The sequence below is a fragment of the Mirounga angustirostris genome, unplaced genomic scaffold, assembly GCF_029215605.1.
Source record: "Mirounga angustirostris isolate CCGP_5_RB_7025 unplaced genomic scaffold, mMirAng1.0.hap1 SCAF_4, whole genome shotgun sequence".
Lineage (NCBI taxonomy): Eukaryota > Metazoa > Chordata > Mammalia > Carnivora > Phocidae > Mirounga > Mirounga angustirostris.
Genome location: NW_026991712.1, coordinates 104209091 through 104231807, shown reverse-complemented (window position 1 = coordinate 104231807; position 22717 = coordinate 104209091). Strand labels below are relative to the sequence as shown.

At 38.2% G+C, this 22717-nt stretch overlaps 1 protein-coding gene and 1 pseudogene across 3 annotated transcripts in view; both read right to left on the bottom strand.

Annotated features, from left to right (window-relative positions):
• The window catches only part of COL11A1 (collagen type XI alpha 1 chain), a 206340-nt gene extending 184558 nt beyond the window's left edge, over window positions 1-21782 (bottom strand). Inside the window, exons 1-2 of one of the 3 annotated variants that reach the window (XM_064588737.1) lie at window positions 21648-21782; window positions 20984-21181 (exon numbers count right to left, since the gene is read on the bottom strand). In XM_064588737.1, coding sequence (XP_064444807.1) covers window positions 20984-21089 — 106 coding nt within the window. In that variant the 5' untranslated portion in view covers window positions 21090-21181; window positions 21648-21782. The other 2 variants (XM_064588736.1, XM_064588735.1) reach the window with 2 other exon arrangements.
• On the bottom strand, window positions 12353-18527 carry LOC135363945 (superoxide dismutase [Mn], mitochondrial-like; annotated as a pseudogene).
• Window positions 21783-22717: the final 935 nt, after the last annotated feature.

Here is a 22717-nt window from a genome sequence, read left to right as displayed (position 1 = left end):
AAAAAGTTGAAAATAGAGCTACCATATGATCCAGCAATTGCACTACTGGGTATTTACCCCAAAGATACAAAGGTAGGGTTCCAAAGGGGTACGTGCACCCCGATGTTTATAGCAGCAATGTCCACAATAGCCAAACTGTGGAAAGAGCCAAGATGTCCATTGACAGATGAATGGATAAAGAAGAAGTGGTATATATATACAATGGAATATTATGCAGCCATCAAAAGGAATGAGATCTTGCCATTTGCAACGACGTGGATGGAACTGCAGGTTGTCATGCTGAGCGAAATAAGTCAAACAGAGAAAGACATGTATCATATGACCTCACTGATATGAGGAATTCTTAATCTCAGGAAACAAACTGAGGGTTGCTGGAGTGGGGGGTGGGGTAGGAGGGATGGGGTGGCTGGGTGATAGACATTGGGGAGGGTATGTGCTATGGTGAACGCTGTGAATTGTGCAAGACTGTTGAATCACAGATCTGTAACTCTGAAGCAAATAACACAATATATGTTAAAAAGAAGAAGAAGAAGAAGAAGAAGAAGATAGCAGGAAGGGAAGAATGAAGGGGGGATATTGGAGGGGGAGACGAACCATGAGAGACGATGGACTCTGAAAAACAAACTGAGGGTTCTAGAGGGGAGGGAGGTGGGAGGATGGGTTAGCCTGGTGATGGGTATTGAGGAGGGCACGTTCTGCATGGAGCACTGCGTGTTATACCCAAACAATGAATCATGGAATACTACATCAAAAAAAAAAAAATATGTACTTTCTGTCTCTATGAAGTTGACTATTCTAGAAATTTCATAGAAGTGGAATCATACACTATTCTTCAGAACACTGAATATAGAATTATCATATGACCAAGCAATTCCACTCTTAGATATATACCCAAAAGAACTGAAAGCTGGCACTTAAACAGATACCTGTGTGCCAATATTCACTGAAATGTTATTCACAATAGCCAAAAGGTGGAAACCACACAAATTTCTATCAATACATGAACAGATTAACAAAACGTGGTACATGCATACAATGGAATAGGATTCAGTCATAAACAGCAATGATGTTGTGATACATGCTACCACATGGATGAATCTTCAAAACATTACACTATATGAAATAAAGCAGACATAAAAGGGCAATGTTTTAGATTATCAAATTCCCTGATCCACAACTTAATATCTACTTAATTCACTAAGCAAGCCAAAATAGGAGTCATGTGGTGTAAGCACTGTTATAAAAACAGACTTTAGACTCCATATCACTCAATATACCTATATTCTATTGACTTTTTCTCCTTATTCAAAAATAAAAATATTCAGAGAAGGCCATGTGTTGGCCATTGTATTACTGAGCATGTCTGAGACATAAGTCCTTATTGCAAGTATTTAAGATTCCAGTTCAGAAAGAAAAGAGATCACTTCTGCCTGGAAGTGAACCAATATTATTGATTTGAAAAGCTCAGTTGTTAGTTAAAAAAACAGAATTGCCATCAAATTTCAAAATATGTTGGGTTTTGTAAATATACTGTTTCTGGGAGGACTTAATGAGAATGGAAAAGGGACTGATTTTAGAAGCAGAAAATACCATCACAATTTATTACATTCCATAGAGGATGCTATTCTTTGAAAATTGTAATTTCAACTAACATATTTTTACAATAACTATCAGTTAATCATAGAATGCATGAATGAATGAGTGAATGAGTGCTTGTGAGCAATGTATACCTGGTCATTTCCTTAGTTAATTAAGATTTAGGGGTATTGACTTCCATATGTACAAACATATGTGGATGAAGCTTTGAGTGTTTCCTTTTAGAATATAACAGGTGTACTTTCCTTTAACAATACTCTACCTATTTCATCAAGCCTCTGAATGAAAATCAACCTACTATCCAGTATAGTACACATGGTTTCCAAATTATTAAAAAAAAAAAAAAAAAACTTTTTCTTTATGGAAGTCAGATATTTCAAAGGGATCATTAACCCTATCAAATATGGTCCTCTCTAGGTCAGCCTTGGAATATTTAAAAGAATCACAGCATTCAAGAACCTTTTTGCAGAAGTCCTGCTCGTGATGGTCAGTTTTTTTAGGCCAATAGGAACACCTGCCGATTCTTAACTTTCTTCTTTTCTCTTATCATAAAGTACAACAAGAAAGTAATAACTATAATGGCTTCCATGTCTAGAAAGCCTAGTATGTGCCAGTTACTAGGCTAAGTTCTTGACAGGCTTTGCAGGGCATATGTTCTGATCCCCACTGTGCAGATGAAGGAATTGAGATCCAGAAAGCGAGCTAAGGACACTCCTAAGATCTGGACAAATAATCAAATCCAGGTTCTTTCCACTTCGCCACCTTCATCGCTATACCCCATAAAAGAAACTTAAAACATAAGTATAATATACTAAAATTATCTTGAGACAGTTAATTGATTCCTGATGTTTATATTTGTTTTAAATTAAACTCAATTTATGGGTTTCAGGGTATAAATGACTCTGAAAGAGACTGTTTCTACAAGTCACAGCATCTTATCTGCTTATTTTATCTTATCTTCTTGCTCTGAGCCCGTTAGCAAAAGGACATCAGGGTAAAGACTCAAGGACTGACCTGAACACAGCTATGAAGGCTGTTAATTCCATGAAGAAAAGGACACAGTCCCATGGTCATGGTCCCAACTGCTCATAGGTAAATAATACATGAAATAAACCACACGTCCCTTCTCTCCAGAATACCTTTTCACAGGATGACCTTTTCCAAGAGCACAGATTTTGTCACATTTGTTCCTTCCTACTTTGAAAGTAATGTGATAAAAACACATTCCCTCTACAGGATTCAAAATAAGGGCTCTATTTTTAAAGCCTCACAAAATTCTTTGTAGAGACACATTATATGAAATAATTCACTCTTCAAAAACCAATTTAAAAAGAAGGATACAGAGTAAAGATTTCAACTAGGTTTTTTCTTTTTCTAGAAAAGCATATCAAGTTATAAAAATGTAAAAATGTAAGGTTTTTTTCCTTCAAATAAACCAAATAATAAATTAAGACACTTTGAAATCTGCCTGTTATTTGACCTCATAATTGCAGCATTTAACAAATTCTCCTAATACGGATTCTATGATCTTATACATACACACATACATTATACACACACAGGGAAGTTATTCTTCATATTTTATTAACTGAATTGCAACTGCTTAAAGAGTAAAAGCAGCAATTTGTTGTAGCTTAACTTGATACATCTAAAAAGGTGAAATTTCCATATTCAAAGCAATTCTTAAATGTCCTTAATATTGGAATCATTTCTATGTTGCCAATAGCTGATGCCACAAACCATGATTAGAATTTCAGATGTATCCAATTAGCACGATATTTTGTTCAATAGTATTTTTCCTGCCTTTCACTACATACTCTTGTATTTTATTAAATGGGAGAATAAGATACCAGAGCCCAGTGCATTACTCCAATCGCCATTTAACTGGTTTCCATGTCTTTTCTCCTCAGTCTGCACACCACAACTTGAGCAAGCTTCCAAAACTCCAGGCTTTATGTCCCTTTGAAGCTTAAATGCCTCCAGTGAACCCACTAACTTCCAGAGGGTATGCACAGACCCCACACACGAAATCTTGCCTGAACACACACATTTGTCCTACTGGTATCACCCCATCTGCACCGCCACCATTTTCTTTTCATTGTCATTTCCCCTAACTCTATCTTCACTCAGTGCTCTAGTTATACTGAACTTAGACTGCCCAGAACCCCCTCCGCCCATCTTCTTTCTCTTGCCTCTGGGACTTTATAAATCCTATTTTCCCTATCTGAATCATTTAGCTTTTTCACCTGAGGAAAACAAAGGATATAAATGATGTATAATCTGCTCCGGAAAGCTATCTCCCAAAGCTGGGTTTGATATACTCACCTCTACTATAGAACTTTTCACGTTTGGTTTTAATTATTTACCTATACTTGATTTTTTCCCAAACTAGAAGAGAATGGGTATGCACACACCCACCTACACACACGAGCTATATAAAATACTGGCTGAATGTGAAACACGATAATGTGAAAATACTAGAAGCAACTTTCTCTTATCTTAAAACAAAAATTTCTGAGGGCGTACTATGTCTTTTCTATTATGTTCTGCTGCTCTCCTGGACACCCCGACTCATTCACTGATTAGTCTGTCCCAGGTCTTTAATCCTTTCCCTCTGTTGCTTTCAGTGTCCACATGGATTACTGATCTAAAGTCTCACAATGCTTTGATTGTTTCATCTCTAATTAATTCCTCCTTTAAATTTCTTCGCACACTCCCGTGACCAATAAGGAGTAAATGACACCAATACCTAGCGTAGAAGAGCTGGAATGATTCCGAATCCCATCCCTGGCACTTAGCATGTGTGTGATCTGGATTGCTTTGTGCCTCAGTTTCTACATCTGTAGGATGAAAATAATAAAAAATTTTTACCTAAAAGAGTTTTTGTGAGTTGGTATTTGGGGCCATGCCTTAGAACAGTGGCGGGAAAAAAACTATGCCTATGAGTTAAGCCCTTACTGACTATTTTCGTAATTTACATGGTGAAAAAATTAAAAACAGAACAATATTTTGTGACATGCAGAAGTTATATGAAATTTACATTTCAGCATCCACAAATAATATTTGTATTAGACTAGAGCCACACCCATTCATTTATCTATTGTCCATAGCTGCTTTCGCCCTACAACAGAGTTGTAACGCTGTGATAGAGATCGTATGGCTCACAAAGGCTGAAATATCTAACATGTGGTTTCTTTTAAGCTGAGTCCTGAAGGATGGGTAGGAGGTTATAAGCTATGAGGAGGGTGACAGGAATACCAGATAGGCAGCACAGACACAAGACAGTGCAGTGAACAAGGAAGTGAAAGTAATCATGATTGCCTGACAAGACATCAACACTGAATAAATTTAGATGTCCAAATTCTCCGTGGATGCATCACAGCTGCTGAGGACCTCTTGAGAAAAACCGGATCTCCACTATGGATATTCACAGCCACAGTCTCCAAGTGAAACATTTACACTAACTCCTACCTATTTACCCAACCCCAAATGTAATGCTCCAGCTGAAATAAACTTCTCTTAGTTTCTAAAATATACTGTGCTCCTTTGGTTGGGGATTTTTCAATCTTTTCTCAGTTGGCTAAGGATGGCTGACTGTTTTTCAATCCTGTCATTAGAATCTCCCGGAGAACTTTTACAGCATAAGAACGCCTGGGTCCTGTGTAAGAACTAATGACTAGAATGAAGGGGGGAGCGGGGAGGGCAGACATTCATGTTACAGAAGTTTCCTAGATGAATCTAATGGGTAGCCAGGATTAAAGCCAGGTGATCTGAGACCTAATCAACCTTTTGATCTCAATCTAACCATAACTTCCTTCAGGGAATCATTACTTATCTCTCTCAGGCTGAGTTCTGTGACCCACTCATATGATCCCAAGTACCCTATATTCCCCTTGGATAACTCCACACTCTATTTTGTTTGCTTGCTTAATTATCTCATTTTCACTCAGGCACAGTGTGTGTCTAAACTCCCTGTTACAGACTCATACTGCCTAATTTCCCTCCTTCTCTCTCTGCTAAGCTTGTAATTTATTGTTTGATGTCGGCCTCCCCTGATAGACTGTAAACCCTCTGACAGTAAACATCAGCACTATTGATGTTCACTGTAGTATTCATAAATAACATAGCAGCTGACACATAGTAAATAATCAGTAAAGATATGTTTAATGAATGAACAAATACATGAATCAATGAACCTCAGAGGCAGGGTATAGCTGCTCATTGATTCATATATTTGTTCATTCATTAAACATCTTTATTGATTATTTATTATGTGTCAGAGTTTCTTTCTCACCAGTCTGAGAAGGAAAACAAGTGTTAGAAATGGCCTTTATAAACAGCACCTAAAAGAGCTTCCCAAATCTGATTGTTTCCATTTGATGCAAGTGTGGCAAGAACTCAGTTCTTAAGTTCTAAAGTAGATGTTTTCTCATTTCTCAGGAGTCACTTATGTTCACCTTGTACCTCACATTACAGGCCACATATGAAACATAACATTATCGGGAGAAAGAAGTAAACTAAAACACAGGAAGAGTTATAAACCATCTCCTGGGGTACCTGGGTGGCTCAGTCGTTTAAGTGCCCAACTCTTGGTTTTGGCTCGGTTATGATCTTGGGGTGGTGAGATGGAGCCCCGCACCAGACCTCACACTCAGTGGGGAGTCTGCTTGTCCCTCTGTGCCTCCCTCCACTCGCACTCACTCTTTCTCTCTCTCAAATAAATAAATAAAATCTTTTAAAAAAATTCTCAGGGCTCCTGGGTGGCTCAGTTGGTTAAGTGTCTGCCTTCGGCTCAGGTCATGATCCCAGGGTCCTGGGATAGATCCCTGCATGGGGCTCCCTGCTCAGTTGGGGGGGGAGGGAAGCTGCTTCTCTCTCTCCCTCTGCAGTTCCCCCGATTGTACTCTTTCTCTCTCTCTGTGTCAAATAAATAAATAAAATCTTAAAAAAAAAAACTAAACTAATACCTTAGGGGTGCCTGGGTGGTTCAGTCGGTTAAACCTCCAACTCTTGATTTCGGCTCAGGTCATGGTCTCAGGGTTGTGGAATCAAGCCCAGCATACAAGACTTCTTGCTCAGCAGGGAGTCTGCTTAAGGTTCTTTCTCTCTGTCCCTGCCCCCCACTCATGTTCTCTCTCTCTGTCTCTCTCTAAAATAAATAAATAAAAATAAATCTTTAAAGGAACTAATATTTTAGTGTCTTTCCTCTGATACTGTTTCTTCATTTATTTCAAACACATATATGCTATACACCAACCTTGTATTGCAAACAAACATGAAGTATTAAAAAATAAAACATATTGACCCAATTCCTCCATATTTAAAAAAAAAAGTATGAAAGTTCATCTTTAAGTGACTATGTGACACAAATAATGTCAATAGAAATCACCTAAATTTCCTATGTCCCAACACAACTCTTTGTAGTTGAAACGATTAGACTTTTTGTCTGTATTCTGTAATCTAATCTTTGTACTCAAAGTATAAAATGGGAGAAGTGAACTGCTTGAATACTTTAATAAATTTTAAACTTATAAGATTATAGTTGTAGAATTTACACTAAATATTCCTGGGCATGGGAAGTGTTTAGAGTTCATTTTACCCCCAAGAGATTCTATAATAAACTTATATGTTTTGTCATTTTAAACCTATGTTTAGAGAGTATATTTCCCTTCAGGAAAAAAAATAAATACAACAAATATCCGTATCTCAAGGCTCAAGTTTTTGATGAGTATCTTGCAAAAACTGGATATTTGGTACTCAAACTAAGAATAGGATCAAATTGAGAATAACATGGACAAAGACATGTGTAAAAAAGTAGCCTGCCGTTTCAGGAATTTTATAGTTAATTTCATCAACACCAGGCACCTAACAAGCCTAATGATAATACCATTTCAGAAAACAGAAACCCAATGGACCAAATGTAAATGTACTTCCTTACAATCCCATGAAAACCAGCTTAAAAAAAGTCAGTTACACAGTGAAATTCAAGATTGGAAAGATTGGGGTAAAAAAAATACACAATGCAATATTCTGAAGTAGAAGTAATGGAAAAATTGTGGCTCCCACCACAATCCATTGTATCGACATCCCACTATTGACTGTTTATTCTAATTCTGACCTACCCAGTGGTTGAGAGAAATGTGTAAGCCCTGTGATCCTAGCTGAGATTTAGTATTGATTGGAAATAACAAATAAATTTGTTTTGAATATCAGCCTGTGTATACATTTCCTTAACAGTATTTAATCTGTTGTTGCGTTTATGTCTTTACCTGCAAATATCACCCATCTACTTTTTAAGTAACCACAAGTCCCACATTATCTCCCTGTTACACCAGCTAAACAAACTGCCATTACCATTTCTATACACCTATGTCTTAAAACAACTGAATCGATATGCAGGATGTTCATCAAATAAGTAAAATGCTTTTCTATGTGGAATTTAAGTGTCACTTTGACTATGTCTAAATATGTAAAATAAAATTTAAAACTATGGCAATTATGTGGATAAAAATGGCCTAGAAGCTGCCCAAATACTTTAAGGCAATATTTGTACTCCTTGTACTCCAAAAATATCCAATTCTACATTTGATAGAAAGCCTTAAAATAAAATCTACAACTTTAATTTAAATAAGTCATTACTTTTTATAAATGACAAATATTTGATTAGTACTAAAAAGAAAAATAAATCCGTAAACGAGGTTTGAAGAGGCATGGATTTTAGTATCAAATCAGAAAGACAGGAAAGGGCTCAATAAGAAAATAATGTTTGAGCAGTCTAGCAAGGCATAAGAGGATTCTCTATGCTGATATATTTTTTTTTTAAAGATTTATTTATCTATTTGAGAGAGAGAGAATGAGAGACAGAGAGCATGAGAGGTAGGAGGTCAGAGGGAGGAGCAGACTCCCTGCCGAGCAGGGAGCCCGATGCGGGACTCGATCCTGGGACTCCAGGATCATGACCTGAGCTGAAGGCAGTCGCTTAACCAACTGAGCCACCCAGGCGCCCTCTATGTTGATATTTTGATTGCATAGCATTCTAAGCAAAAGGAATAGCAAGTGCAAAGAACTTGAGATAGGAGTCGCCCCAAAGGGGAGGAGTTGAAGGAAATGCAAGGAGACATTTAGGTTGCCAGCAGAGGAAATAAAAAGGGTATAAGAGATGAGGTCAGAGAAGTAAGGGGGAGGCAGGTTGGAGGCAATTGTGTAGATCCTGTGGTATGTTCTATGAGGTTAGATTGTATTCCAAGTGAGATGGAAAACTACTGGAAGTTAAGGGAGAGGAGTAAGATGAACCAACTGGAAGTTAAGGGAGAGGAGTAACATGGACCAACGAATCTTCCAGGCCACTATGGCGCTGTGTTGAGAACAGACTATAGGGTCACTAGAGTGGAAGAGAGCACAGAAGAAGCAATTGCAATCCCCGAGGTGTAAAATTTTTCAATTTTGCAATCTTGGACTGAGAGATGAAGTACTGGGTCAGATTCTGGATATATTCTAAAAACATAAAAGACAGGGTTGCTGATGGGTTGGATATGGAGTATGAGAGAAAAGGAGTCAAAGCTGCTCCTAGTGTTTTAGTTTGAACATCATGACTGATTGTGTTTCCATCAACTGAGATGGAAAGATTGTGAGCAGAATAAGCTTCAGGTAGGGTTCTACAATTCAGTTTTGGGTATGCTAATTTTGAGACAATTTAATACATTCCACTGGAAATGGCTGACTAGGCAGTTGAATATATGAGTCTGGAATTCAGGGAAAAGATATGGGGTAGAAATAAAACTTTGGGAGTTGACAGCCTATTAACATTATTTAAAGATATAATTAGTTAATATACACTTATTTTAAAACTCTATTTGATATAACTTTCTGTGAAAGAAATCATTATGACTTAAAAAATGATTATAATAAATATTTATAATCAAATAATCAAATAATCAACATAGAGATCTTCATCCAATATATGAATCCTCAGAAACAGACAGACAAAACTACTTATAATTTATGTCCTAAAACATGCTACAAGTTGGGTAATAACAAGAACGATCACATTTAAGGTTTAAAATGTTAGGCTATATCTTTGTCTTATAACAGATTTTATAAATACGTGTATACATTTTGTTTAATGTACTCCCTTATAAAACAGGAAGATTATTCATTCATACAGTTTTCAATTCCATAAAGGACATAACCCTGTATCAAGTGTGACTTAAATGTACTAATTTATCTTGGAGACCTCCAGGTGACTTTACAGTGGGTTGGCTATTGCAGAAAAGCAGCATGGCCCCAGTTCCCTGATTATTTTTCAGAAGATCTAGTGGTTGCAACCAAGGGGAACCACCTAGTAGGGATAGGTATCAAAGTATATCCTGACTCTGCCAATTTAGCAGCCTCCCTGTATTCTTTAATTAGTCCCACGATTCTGTGCTATGCAGAAAAAATATACCCTTACAATCTTGTGTTATGTGGCCCTAGCCCATTCTCCTAACCCCAGCTCTCTCCTGATAACACACATACCCCATGAGAATAGACATTGGCATACTGTCTTTGTAGTCAGAACAACTAACACTGATGGCACATAGAAGAGAGTTATTTAATTTTCACGGTTATTGAACAACCTCAATCCTGAACTTTCTTGTATCATAAAAAGCTTCTATGAACTGAAAATTGAAAGCAGGAATCATATCACAACTCTGAGGATGGCAAAGGAAAGAACAAATGCCTGTTGAGAGTATGATATGTAAAAAGCTTGGCATTTCTGAAGTACAAGCAGCCAAAGCTATTAAAATGTTTATTATAAAGCTTAAATTATAGTTTCAATACAAGCATTTGACTTTCATGTTGAGAAAAGCAATACTTGTTGGCATTTAGTTTATTACATGCTATGGAGAAAAGGATTTTTAAAAAAGCATGAACTATAAGAAAACAAAAAATAAATAAATAAATAAGATAAATAAAAAAGCATGAACTCTATCATAATCAGTTGATCTATCCAAATCAGTTTTTGCAGAGTCACTGCTATTGGGTGGTTGGGTATTTATCAAATGATTTTCACACAGCAGAAAAATAATCTTTTACTTGACTTCCAGTGCCCTGTTATACAAGCTAGATACATTTCCATTTTTGTATTTATTTCCTGTTACAAAAGATTCATAAACCCTTGGATGTGCATCAAAATTATCTGTGAGGATTTATAAAACACCTATACTTGGATTCTATACAAACTCTACTCAATCAAAATCCACAGAGATGGGACTGGAAATGATTGTGATAGCAAGTCAAGGCTGATTGTCCCTGTCTTCTTGACTTTAGTATAATCCCTTGCTTATGAGGTCATTAATTCATATGATAAACATTTATTGGCCATCTATTCTGCTCCAGGTATAGTGCTACAAGACAGAATTTCTTACAAGATGAAAAGATGCATTCCTTGTTTTCATTTTAGCATCAAAAATATCCTGTGATAAGTATTCATGTTTGGAGTAAGTATAGTGTGCTTTAGAATGTTATGCAAGGACAACTACCTCAGTCTTTATGGTTGAGGAGAGGTATTCCTTTAGGAGATAATATCTAAATCCAAAAACGTACTGGTAAGCGGCTTGGAAGTGTTCAAGGTGGAGATCATAGCTTGCTTGGAGGCAAAACAGAGATTGACATTTTCAGGAAATCACAACAATATCAGCCAAAATCTGTTCAATACACTTCTGTAGACACTGGCAACAATTGATATATATAACCTTATATCATATCTCAGGTTGTTAGATTATTGAAGAGCAATTCATTAGAGCTTCAACCAACACTTTCACTTCATTCAGCAAAGATTTACCAAACACTAACTATGTGACAGGCTCTGTTCTATGTGCTTGGGACACACTAAAACAGATAAAGATACTTATCCTAATGATTTTAGTGTAACTAAAATATACAATGGCTAGGAATAGAATATAAAAAATACGTAACATTCTTCTAAAACAATTCTACAACTACTGTCTTTTATTAAGCACTGGAAACTTTATATACTCCTTGCTTAAAGATGGTACTTCGTCATATAATAATTATAATATATATGATATGCAAATTACTTTCCAGAATGAGTTTACTAAAATAATCATAAAGCAATAAATATAGATAGGTCACTCTTTCTAATAGTTATTAAGCAAAATCAGAAATCCATAACGGCATACAAAACAGATAAAAGTTTCAAAATGAATATATGACAGGAATTTTCCCAATTATTACTTTAACAGATTGATACCACTCTTGGCTTAAACTTTCTTGTTCACCAGCAGACAGTGAAATGATGATTTATGTTGCTGTCAAAACAAAAATACTGCTTCATATGGTGTTTTTCTCTACAAGATTACTATGTTAAAGCAAACTACAATTTTAGAGGTAATATAGGCAATTAGTAGCTTCAAATATTTAGAAGCATCTTTGAAGAGAATGTGCAAAAACTGTTCTCCAAACGAGGAAAGCTAGAGGGATATCCCAATTCATTCACTTACAGAGAAAAAGTAAAGAAAGAGGGAGGGATCTAATTACTGCTAATGACAAGACATGAACGAGTAGGTCATTTCACACCACTCCCAAGTTAACTAGATTTAACCTTGTTCCAGTCCACTGGGCAAGTTAAGAAGATAATTTATAATCTAAATAGTGACTGTATTATATAATGTGCATTCTGGCATCTTGGTAGACCCGAAGGGCAGAAATAAAATTAAATCATAGTCATTACCCCCCAGCAACTTTTACAGGAAGACTAACAGATAAATGAGTAATTTTTTAAATAATGATACAATTTTTTGCGAACTATGTATCTTTTAGTTACATTCTCCCAGTTGACTACATTCCAAACAGCTTTTAGATAATCAGATCTGACACTTTCATACTGAAGGTAATAAGCATACTACCATATATCAGTCTCCCAAAGTAGAATAAGACCTCTGGTTCCTTGCAATGGATCCTGATTAAAACAGGCAGCAATTTGTAAGTGTCCTTATTACTTAATGAAACCAAGCCAACCCCAATCTGAACCTTGAATGCTAACAGATACAGCTGTCAACTTCTCCTTAAATAAGTCAGAGGAAACAAAGTAACGTTTGCTGGCTTCTAGCAACAGCCTTTTTTTTTTTTTTAAAAGATTTTATTTATTTATTTGACAGAGAGAGACAGCAAGAGAGGGAACATAAGCAGGGGGAGTGAGAGAGGGAGGAGCAGGCTTCCCGCCGAGCAGGGAGCCCAATACGGGCTCGATCCCAGGACCCTGGGATCGTGACCTGAGCTGAAGGCAGACGCTTAACGACTGAGCCACCCAGACGCCCTAGCAACAGCCTTTAGTGTTCTCTCATCATTAGGGCTTATGTTTGCTCTTAAAATGGAAAGAGTGTTATGGCCTCCACCACTGAACCTTAATGAAGGCTGACTGAATTATAACATTGCCTTTTGCCAAGTCCTCTTTATATTTCTCCTTGGTGGCATTCAAGTTATTCACACAATTGACATGGTGCTTACTGTGGTGCAATTGCATGATTTGTCCATTAATGTTAGGTCCCAGGGCACTATAATCATAAGTCAGGGTGGCTGTGTGGAAACATTAGAACACACAATAAAGTAAGCATGGACAAACGATCAAAAAAGCACAGGCTCTGGAACAGACTCTCTATGTTCAAATCCTGGGTCTATCACACAGAAGCTGTGTGACCTTAGGCATGATAATTAACTTCTCTCTTTTTTAGTTCCTTCATGGGTAAAATGTATATTTTAATATTAGCTTACTTCCAGGGCAATTGTCAAAATGAAATGAGATTCTATGTGAAGAGTACTGGGTGCTGGGGCACCTGGGTGGCTCAGATGGTTAAGCGTCTGCCTTCGGCTCAGGTCATGATCCCAGGGTCCTGGGATCGAGTCCCGCATCGGGCTCTCTGCTCCTTGGGAGCCTGCTTCTCCCTCTGCCTCTCTCTCTCTCTGTCTCTCATGAATAAATAAATAAAAATCTTAAAAAAAAAAAAAAGAGTACTGGGTGCCTGGGTGGCTCAGTCAGTTAAGTGTCTGCCTTCGGCTCAGGTCATGATCCCAGGGTCCTGGGATCGAGTCCCGCATCGGGCTCCCTGCTCGGCGGGAAGCCTGCTTCTCCCTCTCCCTCTGCCACTCCCACTGCTAGTGCTCTTCTGCTCTCTCGTTCTGTCAAATAAATAAATAAAATCTTTAAAAAAAAGGGGGGTGGCTAACAACAGGACATGGCACATAATAATATGTGTGCATTTAGTGTTAGATCTTACTATTCTATCTGCCTGGAGATATGAAGCCTGATCTAAATCTTGAAGTAGGAGAAGACATTTGCTAGATGGATGAGGAGGGAACAAATATTCCAAAGAAAGAGAATAGTGTGTTCTAGGACAGGGGAGAATATGGGCAAGAGGTTTAACATGGCTGAAGTGCAAGGGGAATGGCCGGTCATGAGCCTGGACGTACAGAGGGGTCCCATCCTGAAGGCCACTCTACATCACGCTAAGCCATTTGCACAATACATTTATCCTCAAAACCAGTGAAGTATTTTGAAGACTCATCGGCATTCAAACAGAAGAGTGACAGCTGGTTGGTTGTGGTCCACTGCTGACTCTAACCTAAAGAGAGAAGTCAGGGAAAAGAGCAGTATCATATGCATGGTTCTTCTTTCTCGGCAGAGCTCTCCGATAGGAGCACAAAGTGCAAAAGTGCTTTAGAGTTTCTTATTAGCTTTGTCAGGAATTGCACCCGCTGCCCTTTCCGGCAGTCATCCTTTTGGGAAGTTGTTTGTGAAAAGCTGAACAGGGAAGGGAAGCCAAGCACCTCACACAGTGGAAGGTTCACGCCTGTCAGCCCGGATGCCAGGTTACCAGTCAGACGAGGAAGAAAGCTTCCACGGACACTATGCGCTCAAGTTCTATGAATAGGGACCTTCATTTGCCTGTACAGTACAAGGCCATTCAAGAGCAATTAAATTTGTTTAAAATAGGAAAGAAATGCTTTTTAAGGAAAAAAAAAAGGTTTGAAGGGATTGCAAAAGTTGATTGTGCTAAAGCACTCGGACACAGGTCTGTTTTAGTTCTCAATTGTCAAGCCGTATTTAAGCTGGTCTCTTACTCTGAAATATGATAACCTTTCTTTTCTCTGAGTTCTTTCTCCTAAATTAATAGCACTGTCTCTAATTCCATGCGCAGCAAGCAAAGAGTTTATTTTACCAGATAACAGTAGGTCTGGTGATCAGCCAATGTCTAAAGAACCACTAGCCAAGTCAGTAGTAGGCCAAAGACTGCAACCAATAAACACTACTCACTAAATCACTTTAAAATCAACTTTCATCTTCTCTAACAGCTAGTATTATTCAGGTTGAGTTTTGAGACAATGGCAAGTACGTAAAAAGGGGCCTATAAAAATAAAATTATATTAGGATTTTGCGAGAAAAAGAAATACATATAGTAGGCACATTATAATATGGGAGACAGTTTAAGATGAAAAAAAATTAAAACTTTATGTTCTGAAATAAATTGCAAGAGAAATTAGAAGAAAAAAGTCCAAATCTAAGAAAGTCATTAGAAAAGCTACACTGCAATCTGCATTTAAAGTTGTCTCTTCCGGGAGAGAATTTAGGGAACACTGCAACTTTTTATAGCATCAGTGTATACCTCTCTTTCCCCTTTGCTAAGGAACAAAACTTCGATGGTCAAAATCAAAGTTTGGTTTCCCCTCACCACTCCCAGCTCAGGTCACGTTTCCCCACTATCAAATGAGGGAAGTGGAGGAGTAAGAGCAGGAATGCAGATCCGCTCTCAGCCCCCACTCTGTAGTTGCCCTGAATCCCTAATGATTATGCCAACTGCCCTTAATTACTGTTCCAAAGGTAGGAGGAAAGAAAAGTGTGTTTAGGATACAATGGAATTCTGGATTTTGAATACCTGCGTATAATCATTAAAAACTATATAAAATGATGGGGATAGTTCAGTATTTATAAAACCCTATATTCATATAAATTGTTAGCGTTGATCATGAGTATAAATATTAGCTTCCACAGTATCTTCTTCTTTCCTAAAGATAGGAAAAGTCTTCATTAGGTGGAAATACTAGATCTACCACTGTTTTTGCCAGCACAACCAGTATCATGGTAATCTCTTAGGAGTGTCTACTTCCCTATAGATTAATGTCCGTTTATTCTGGAGGCAGAAGTTGTTTATGTAGTCTCAAATGCCTAAACAATCCGAAAGAAAAATTAATTAGAGGGAGCCTGGGTGGCACAGTTGGTTAGGCATCTGATTTCAGTTCAGGTCATGATCCCAGGGTCCTGGGATTGAGTCCCGCATCCGGCTCCTTGCTCAGCGGGGAGCCTGCTTCTCCCTCTACCCCTCTCCCTTGCTCGGGATCTCTCTGTCTCTCTCTCACTCTCTCTCTCTCAAATAAATAAAATCTAAAAAAAAAAAAGAAAAATTAATTAGAATTTACATTACTAAGTGTTCTCCTATGTTTTCCCAAAGTTTGCCACTTGTTTGGGAAAAGATTATCTATTAAACAAACAAGCCATATCAAGTAATAATCAATTCAATATCTGGTTTAGTACTAAAACTATACATATATAGAGTATATTTCATCCAATCAATCTAAAATCAACTCGGAAGGCATAGAAATTTGACATCATTAGTAATAAATACAAAGATATATTATTAAATGAATATATTATTTGAAGTAAATATGTAATTTATATGTTTATATTATATAAATATATAATTTCTTAGCTTCTTGAAAATTTGAAGTGTGCCTGGTCCTCCTCCATTAACAACTTTGGAGTGCATAAAAAACTACGTTCCTAATCCAGCAACAAACACACACAAAAAATATTTTACAAACTATTATGCTTTCTACTCTGATACCGATAATTCTATAGAATCATATAATTAGGTATATTAACAGTATAAATGATCAAAAATCACCTTTCTCCAAACTTAGGAAATTGAGGAATTTTTAAACGCATTCTATAACTCGGTTTCTTATCTGATTTTCTTTAAATCAATCATTTTCACTTAATCCATCTTCTCACTAAACTCCAACACGTAGAGTTAAGCAATATTTGGTCATTCCATAAAGTCTCAGACCTACTATTATTTACAGATATTTTTACCACTATTGCAGACCTTCACTATGCTTACCTAGAAAAACATTGAATATTGTAGAAATATTTTTATGTTTTTATGGGAAAAAGCATTCAGCTAATAACTTTTCTCTGCCTTGGTTTTCTCATTAGTGAAGTGAGAAGATAGTAAAGAGAAACCGTCTCTACAATAATTTCTATCTCTAACATTCTTTTTAAAAAATCTAATCTAAACACCTTTTCTTCCTTTGAAAAGTTCACCTTTTTATTACACACTCAACCAAGCTTGATTTGAGTCCATTCATTATCATTCACTATCAAATAGGCAATGCTTCAATAAATTAACCAGAGTAAGGAGAGTTTTTTCAGAAAAGAAGCAAATTTTAAAAAAGAAAGATGACTGTTTAGTTTGGGGTTTTGTTTTGTGTTTTGTTTTTTATTTTTTTTTTTATTTTTTGTCAGAAATCCTACCCAAGAATATGAAAAGAGATTCATGTTTGCCTGGCTATCTATGTTTTAGGGATAACTTAACTTGAATAATATGCTCTTTCTATGTTAGTCACAATGAGGCAAACACAGACCCTAAAATATTAATTAAATTATAAGCAATTATACTACCTAGGTATATACATTTCTCATTTGCAACTTCACAGTTTTGTTAAAAAATATGAGAATACCTCTTAGGGAGTAATTTTTACAGAGTCTCAGTTAAGTATTTATCATGAAGTAAATTGTTACTTTAAGATACTAATAAACTTAATTTCAAAACTAGTAGACAATTCTGTGAAAGTGTCTATATTTAATTGATTATATATGTGGCACCTAAGTCTGTATAAAACAAACAGGAAGATGCTTCTCATAAGATACCTGGCTTTCTTTATTGTTTTTCTATTAGACTGTGTCAATATTTATTTAAAAAACAAGAGGGAAGACAATATAAATTATCCTAGCAGGCACTGCATTTGTTATCAGAAGTGTATCTGACCTTTTAACTGATTCATGATTAAGTAGCCACAGGGACAAATTTGATCTCTTTGCAAAGCTGGATTAGCACATACTCTCTAAGCCAGCACCATTTCACCTGCTGATCCTGGGCACTCAAAACACTCCAGCAAGGCTCACTATCAATTGCTGACAAGCTTTGAAAGGCGCTCATAAAATTAATCAACTTTTTTCAAGACGCACTATTGGCTTAACCACCAAAGGTTGAATACCATTTTAACTAGTAAAAAATGATTCAGTTAGATACTATTTTTCTTAGTATTCAATTATAACTTAACATGTTTTTAAAGGTCTTAAAACCATCACTCTGAACACAGCATCGTCACTATAAATTCCAGGTAAATCTCAAGTTCTCTCTGTAATAAGCAATGGACTAATTGATAAAGAAATCCATAAGTTTCTGAGATAAAACATTTATGTTAACCACAGGGAAATATATGAAACATAAAATGAAGTTAACGCACATGAATATATTATAAAAATAGCACTCTTTTATACTAAATCATAATAAATACTAAAAATTTTTAATAGTTATGTTAAAGATGACCAAGTTATAGGGTTTGGATTTGCAAAGTAGAACAATATGATTCTGTGTGAGATTATAAATTTTCTTTTAATCCATTCACTCCAAGAACTATTCTTTGTAAGGTAGATGCTTTAGGATTCTAACTACACTTTCTTTAGAATCTAATTTATTATGAACCCAGAACTCTTTAAGGCTTTAGTGTCTTAAATCCAAGAAATACAAATTTTAGATGAAAATAGGCTGTTTTAAATTACCTTTCGATTCAGCAACCAAATAGCACCCTTGCATCTCACCAACATTAATAAATTACAGTACATAATACCTTTATTTAGAAACTGGAATGAAATCATATCCATTGTTGCTTCAATTGCAAATCTATTGGCTAGCATAAGAACTGAACACTGGGTTTATTTTTTCCTTGTGTGATGATTCAGGCCAGTGTTTCCTTTTTAAGCATTAGTATACTATTACTTCCTTTTTGAAGTTTATTAAGTGGCAAAAATGCCAACAAGAGTAGATTTGTAAATATTACTTAGTGGGAAGTAATAAGCACCTAGCAACTTGATGATGTGAATACAGAATCTGACAGTCTGAATATCCAAACACTCTTGTAACTTTTAAGACAGTTCGTCAGAAATGACAAACAAAAACAACATATGATCCTTAAACTTTGCTATTTCCCACATTATTTGGCCTTATAATAATAAGCAGGGTTCTTTTTCCACCATTTACTTGATGTGGTACTGGGATGTTTGTTTAAAAGTGTTTCAGATCCGCAGCTAGACTGAAAAGAGACAATTTATACAATACAGGTGTAGAAATTTGACCTTTCTGATATCCTTAGAGCTTTAAGGAAGGCCAAATGTGGAAAAGAAACATAAATATCTTCACTGAAATAATCCCTGAATGTCTACAATGGTGCCTCTTGAGTTTATATTTCATCCATCTTCATTGAAGGAAGTTTGGTTTCTATATTTTTAAATTAAGAGCTGGCATTGCAATACATTTGTCCATATGTGTGTGTAACAAGCTGAAAAAGAAATAGTAGATCTGTAGTTTTTTAATGGAGTGTCCTTTTCCAGCATCACTGTGGTTAGAAGGATTTTAATAGGCCCTAGGTTCTGAGGTAGATGCTTAAATTCCAAATAATAAATAAAACCAGCAGAGGGCAGAACTGCTGACAGAAATGACCAACCCAGCTGGTGACCAGGTACCAAAGGTAAAAAGCAAACTTTTGATGGATTCCACTTTCAAAGCCTCTACTATTTATCCTTGAAAATGTTGAAATGAATGAATCAAAATAATTAGCATAACTTGTATCCAAATTGAAGCAAAATTTAAATTTGAGGCTCTGACTCTATTTACCAGGAAAAGCCAAGAGGAAGAATAATCCAGCACTGCCTGCTACTCAGGAAGGTGAGCACCACTAAGCTTGGGGAAGGAATACAGACCTGGTTTCCCAGAGTTCGGCCTCCGGGAGCGCTAATTCCCATTAGGGAGAACTCAGATCTTGGCATCTACCACGGACAGACTCAGGTTTCTGCTAAAGCCTGCGCATTTGGGATTGACAACTTCTTTCTCCCTCAGCCAATCCTCGCCACCCTCCTTCCTACCCCCCACTTCTCTGTGCACTCGCGACAAAGCTCGTTTTTCTACTCGAAGCTGTTTGGGCTCCGTTAACTCCAAAGGCCTTTGCCCGCCAGCCGTGTCTACAGCACCTAACGGACCGCTCCAGCCAAATGCCTTTGCGGGAAAGGGCGGGGAAAGGGGAGGGAGGAGGCAGAGGGGAGGAGTGAAGTCGCTCTCCCTTCTTGGGTACTGACAGGGCTGCAGTCTTCTGAGCAGGTCTGGTCATTGAATATTTGGTGGTGCCACGTAGGAACTTTCCCTTACCTCTCCCCTCCCACCCCATCCCAGGCCCCCTCCTCTTCCCTCCCAATCCCTATTCGTCCTCCCCCACCCCATTTGCTTGGCAAGTTTCATCATTCTCCAAGAGAACTGCACGTCCAACCTGCAAGAAGAAGTGGGGGTTGGGGTTGGGGGTCATACTGGAGAGGAGTGGACTGAAATTCAGGGAGAGGTGTTCTCCCTATCTTCAACGCGTTCTTTATAAACTGCCAAATATTTTTTCCACTTAAAATCTCTTCAAAATGACACACACACACACACACACACACAGTGTTCTCAGTCTTCTATATTCATCACCTCTGCTTTCTCTTATATCCCGAAAAGTAAAAGAGCTGGTCTCTCACTTTGCTTCACACAAAGAACTTTATCAAGGTTCATTTTATACCCTTTCTCTATATTTTCTCCTCAGCTCACCCTTAAAAAGATATTCCCATTAGTTAGAATCTGAAGAAACCAGAAGATGTGTTCAAAGGGCAGTCTAGGGACTATTCCTCAAACAAAAGCTTTGTACAACTGCCCTTGTGTTCAAGGTAATATTTTTCCTCTTTTCAAAGACGCTGGAAAGTGGTGAAGGGCATTTCAGCAGGCTCTGTGCCTGACAGATCTTCTCTCCTGCTACCACTTCTCCCATTACTGTCCCGCCTACATCCATCTCTCTCTCCAGCCTTCACTTCAACCTGGTGGCAGCTACAATCTGGATTTTATTTAAGAGAATTGTTTTGGGGTTTTGGGGGGGTGGGGGGTAAGGCGGGGGAAGAAGGGTAAAGAGGGGGAGGGGCGCAAAATGACAAAGACCGACGGCACTCTCCCACCTCCCCAAAACCATTTTTTCTTACCTCCTCTGACCTCTCTAGCCTGGAAGAGGAAAGTCAATGCGAGGGTTGTTATGGTGAAATTCCAGAGCCACCGTTTCGTTTTCCACCTAGAGGACCACCGCTCCATCTCCGAGCCCCGCACTCAAGTGTGAACTCAACCCACGAAACTGCGATTGCAGACCAACTTCGTCCCTTCCAAGGTATCGTCGGGGGTGTTTGCTACACAGCCATTGAGGAGGGAGAGGGGGAAAAAGTCAAAGGGCTTTTTCTTTAAAATTTGATGGTTTGCTTCCTTCCTGTGTCTCGCCCCCTCCTCTCCCTCTCGGTTGGCCCCGCCGGCCAGGACCCTCCGATCCGTCCTCTGCGGGGCCCTGCCTTCAGACTGAAGGCAGATGAGGGGCTTCAACCGAAAATCTGAGAGGACTGCGTGCCCCTAAAGGCTTCATGCCGTCAGTGGGCCGGACGAGAGGCTCTGGGCAGCCCCCTCCTCCGCCCACTCCCCTCCAGCGCCCCCCTTACCCCGAGAGAAACTGACAAGCCGACTGAGGGTCAGACCCAATCACACGCCTCTCGGGCGGCCGCGAGCCCGCCCCTCTCTCCCTTTGCCCAAGAATCAGGACTCTGGGCTAGCCCAGCCCACCAACCACCCCCCATCTCCCCTCTGCTCTCCTCCCTCCTCTCCTACCCAAATCCGCGAGAAGAAATGGGAGGGAGTTACGCGGGACGCGTGCTTGGCTCCAGCACTTTGGGAATGAAAGGAATTGCAGGAGAGCCCCGGAGCCCACAGAGTTTTCAAGGAGCTTCTGTATTCAATAAAAACAGCTACTTGTCTACTTGCACCCGTCTGTTAGCCTCTCGTTCGTCGGCGGGGGAGGGGAGGAGCCCAGCGTCTGATTTGCCACACCGCTGGAGTTCTGGGCTGGCAGCCGTAACCTTATCCTTGTGCAAAAATCTGCTTCTTATAGCAGACGTGGAACCAGAGGACTCCTTGCTCTGCCTGCTCCGAAAAGTATTTTTATTTTATTTTATTTTTAATTTTTAAACTAAGAATTAGAAGAAAGGGATGAAGGTGAGATGGAGGGACCCAAGAGGTCAAAACCCCTGATCTTATAGTGAAGCTGTCCTTCGAGTTCTGAAACTGACAAGTTTCTCTCTTAAATGTTTAAATTCTGCACTACCTTCATTCAGAGGCTCGTCTCTTAAAAAGAGCTGAACTGTACTCATGAGGCAGGAGGAGAAAGAGATGTATGGGAGCTGACATTGAGGGGGTGAGTAATTTAATTTTCCAGCTGATTCTGACCTGATCTCGAATGAGGGGGCAAAGGGGGAGGAGAAAATACAAGGAAGGCAACTAGCAGAGATCTCCAAGCGTTTAGGCCCACAGGTCCTGTAAAGGGCCTCAGAGGAGCTGAAAACATGGTCACTCAAAAGAGAAAATAATAAGGGGCAGGTTTCTAAATTCCTTCTACTTACCCTTCCTCAAAGTAATCCACTTAAACCTGGAATAGAGATTCCCTGGTCATTTTTTCCAAGCTTAAATTACTCCCTCCTGTTGGCTCCTTTTTGCTCCTTAATATTTCCTGAGATCTCTTTCAAAAATTTTCTGGAACAGTGCCCAACAAGGTAGCCAGCATACATTAGGCACTTAGTAGAGATGGACTGAGTGAATGAATACATTTTCCTGTTGACAAAGACTGGACACTATGCCCAGGACCTATACTGAGTATTTAAGATGTTTCAATGCTTAAGGATTCT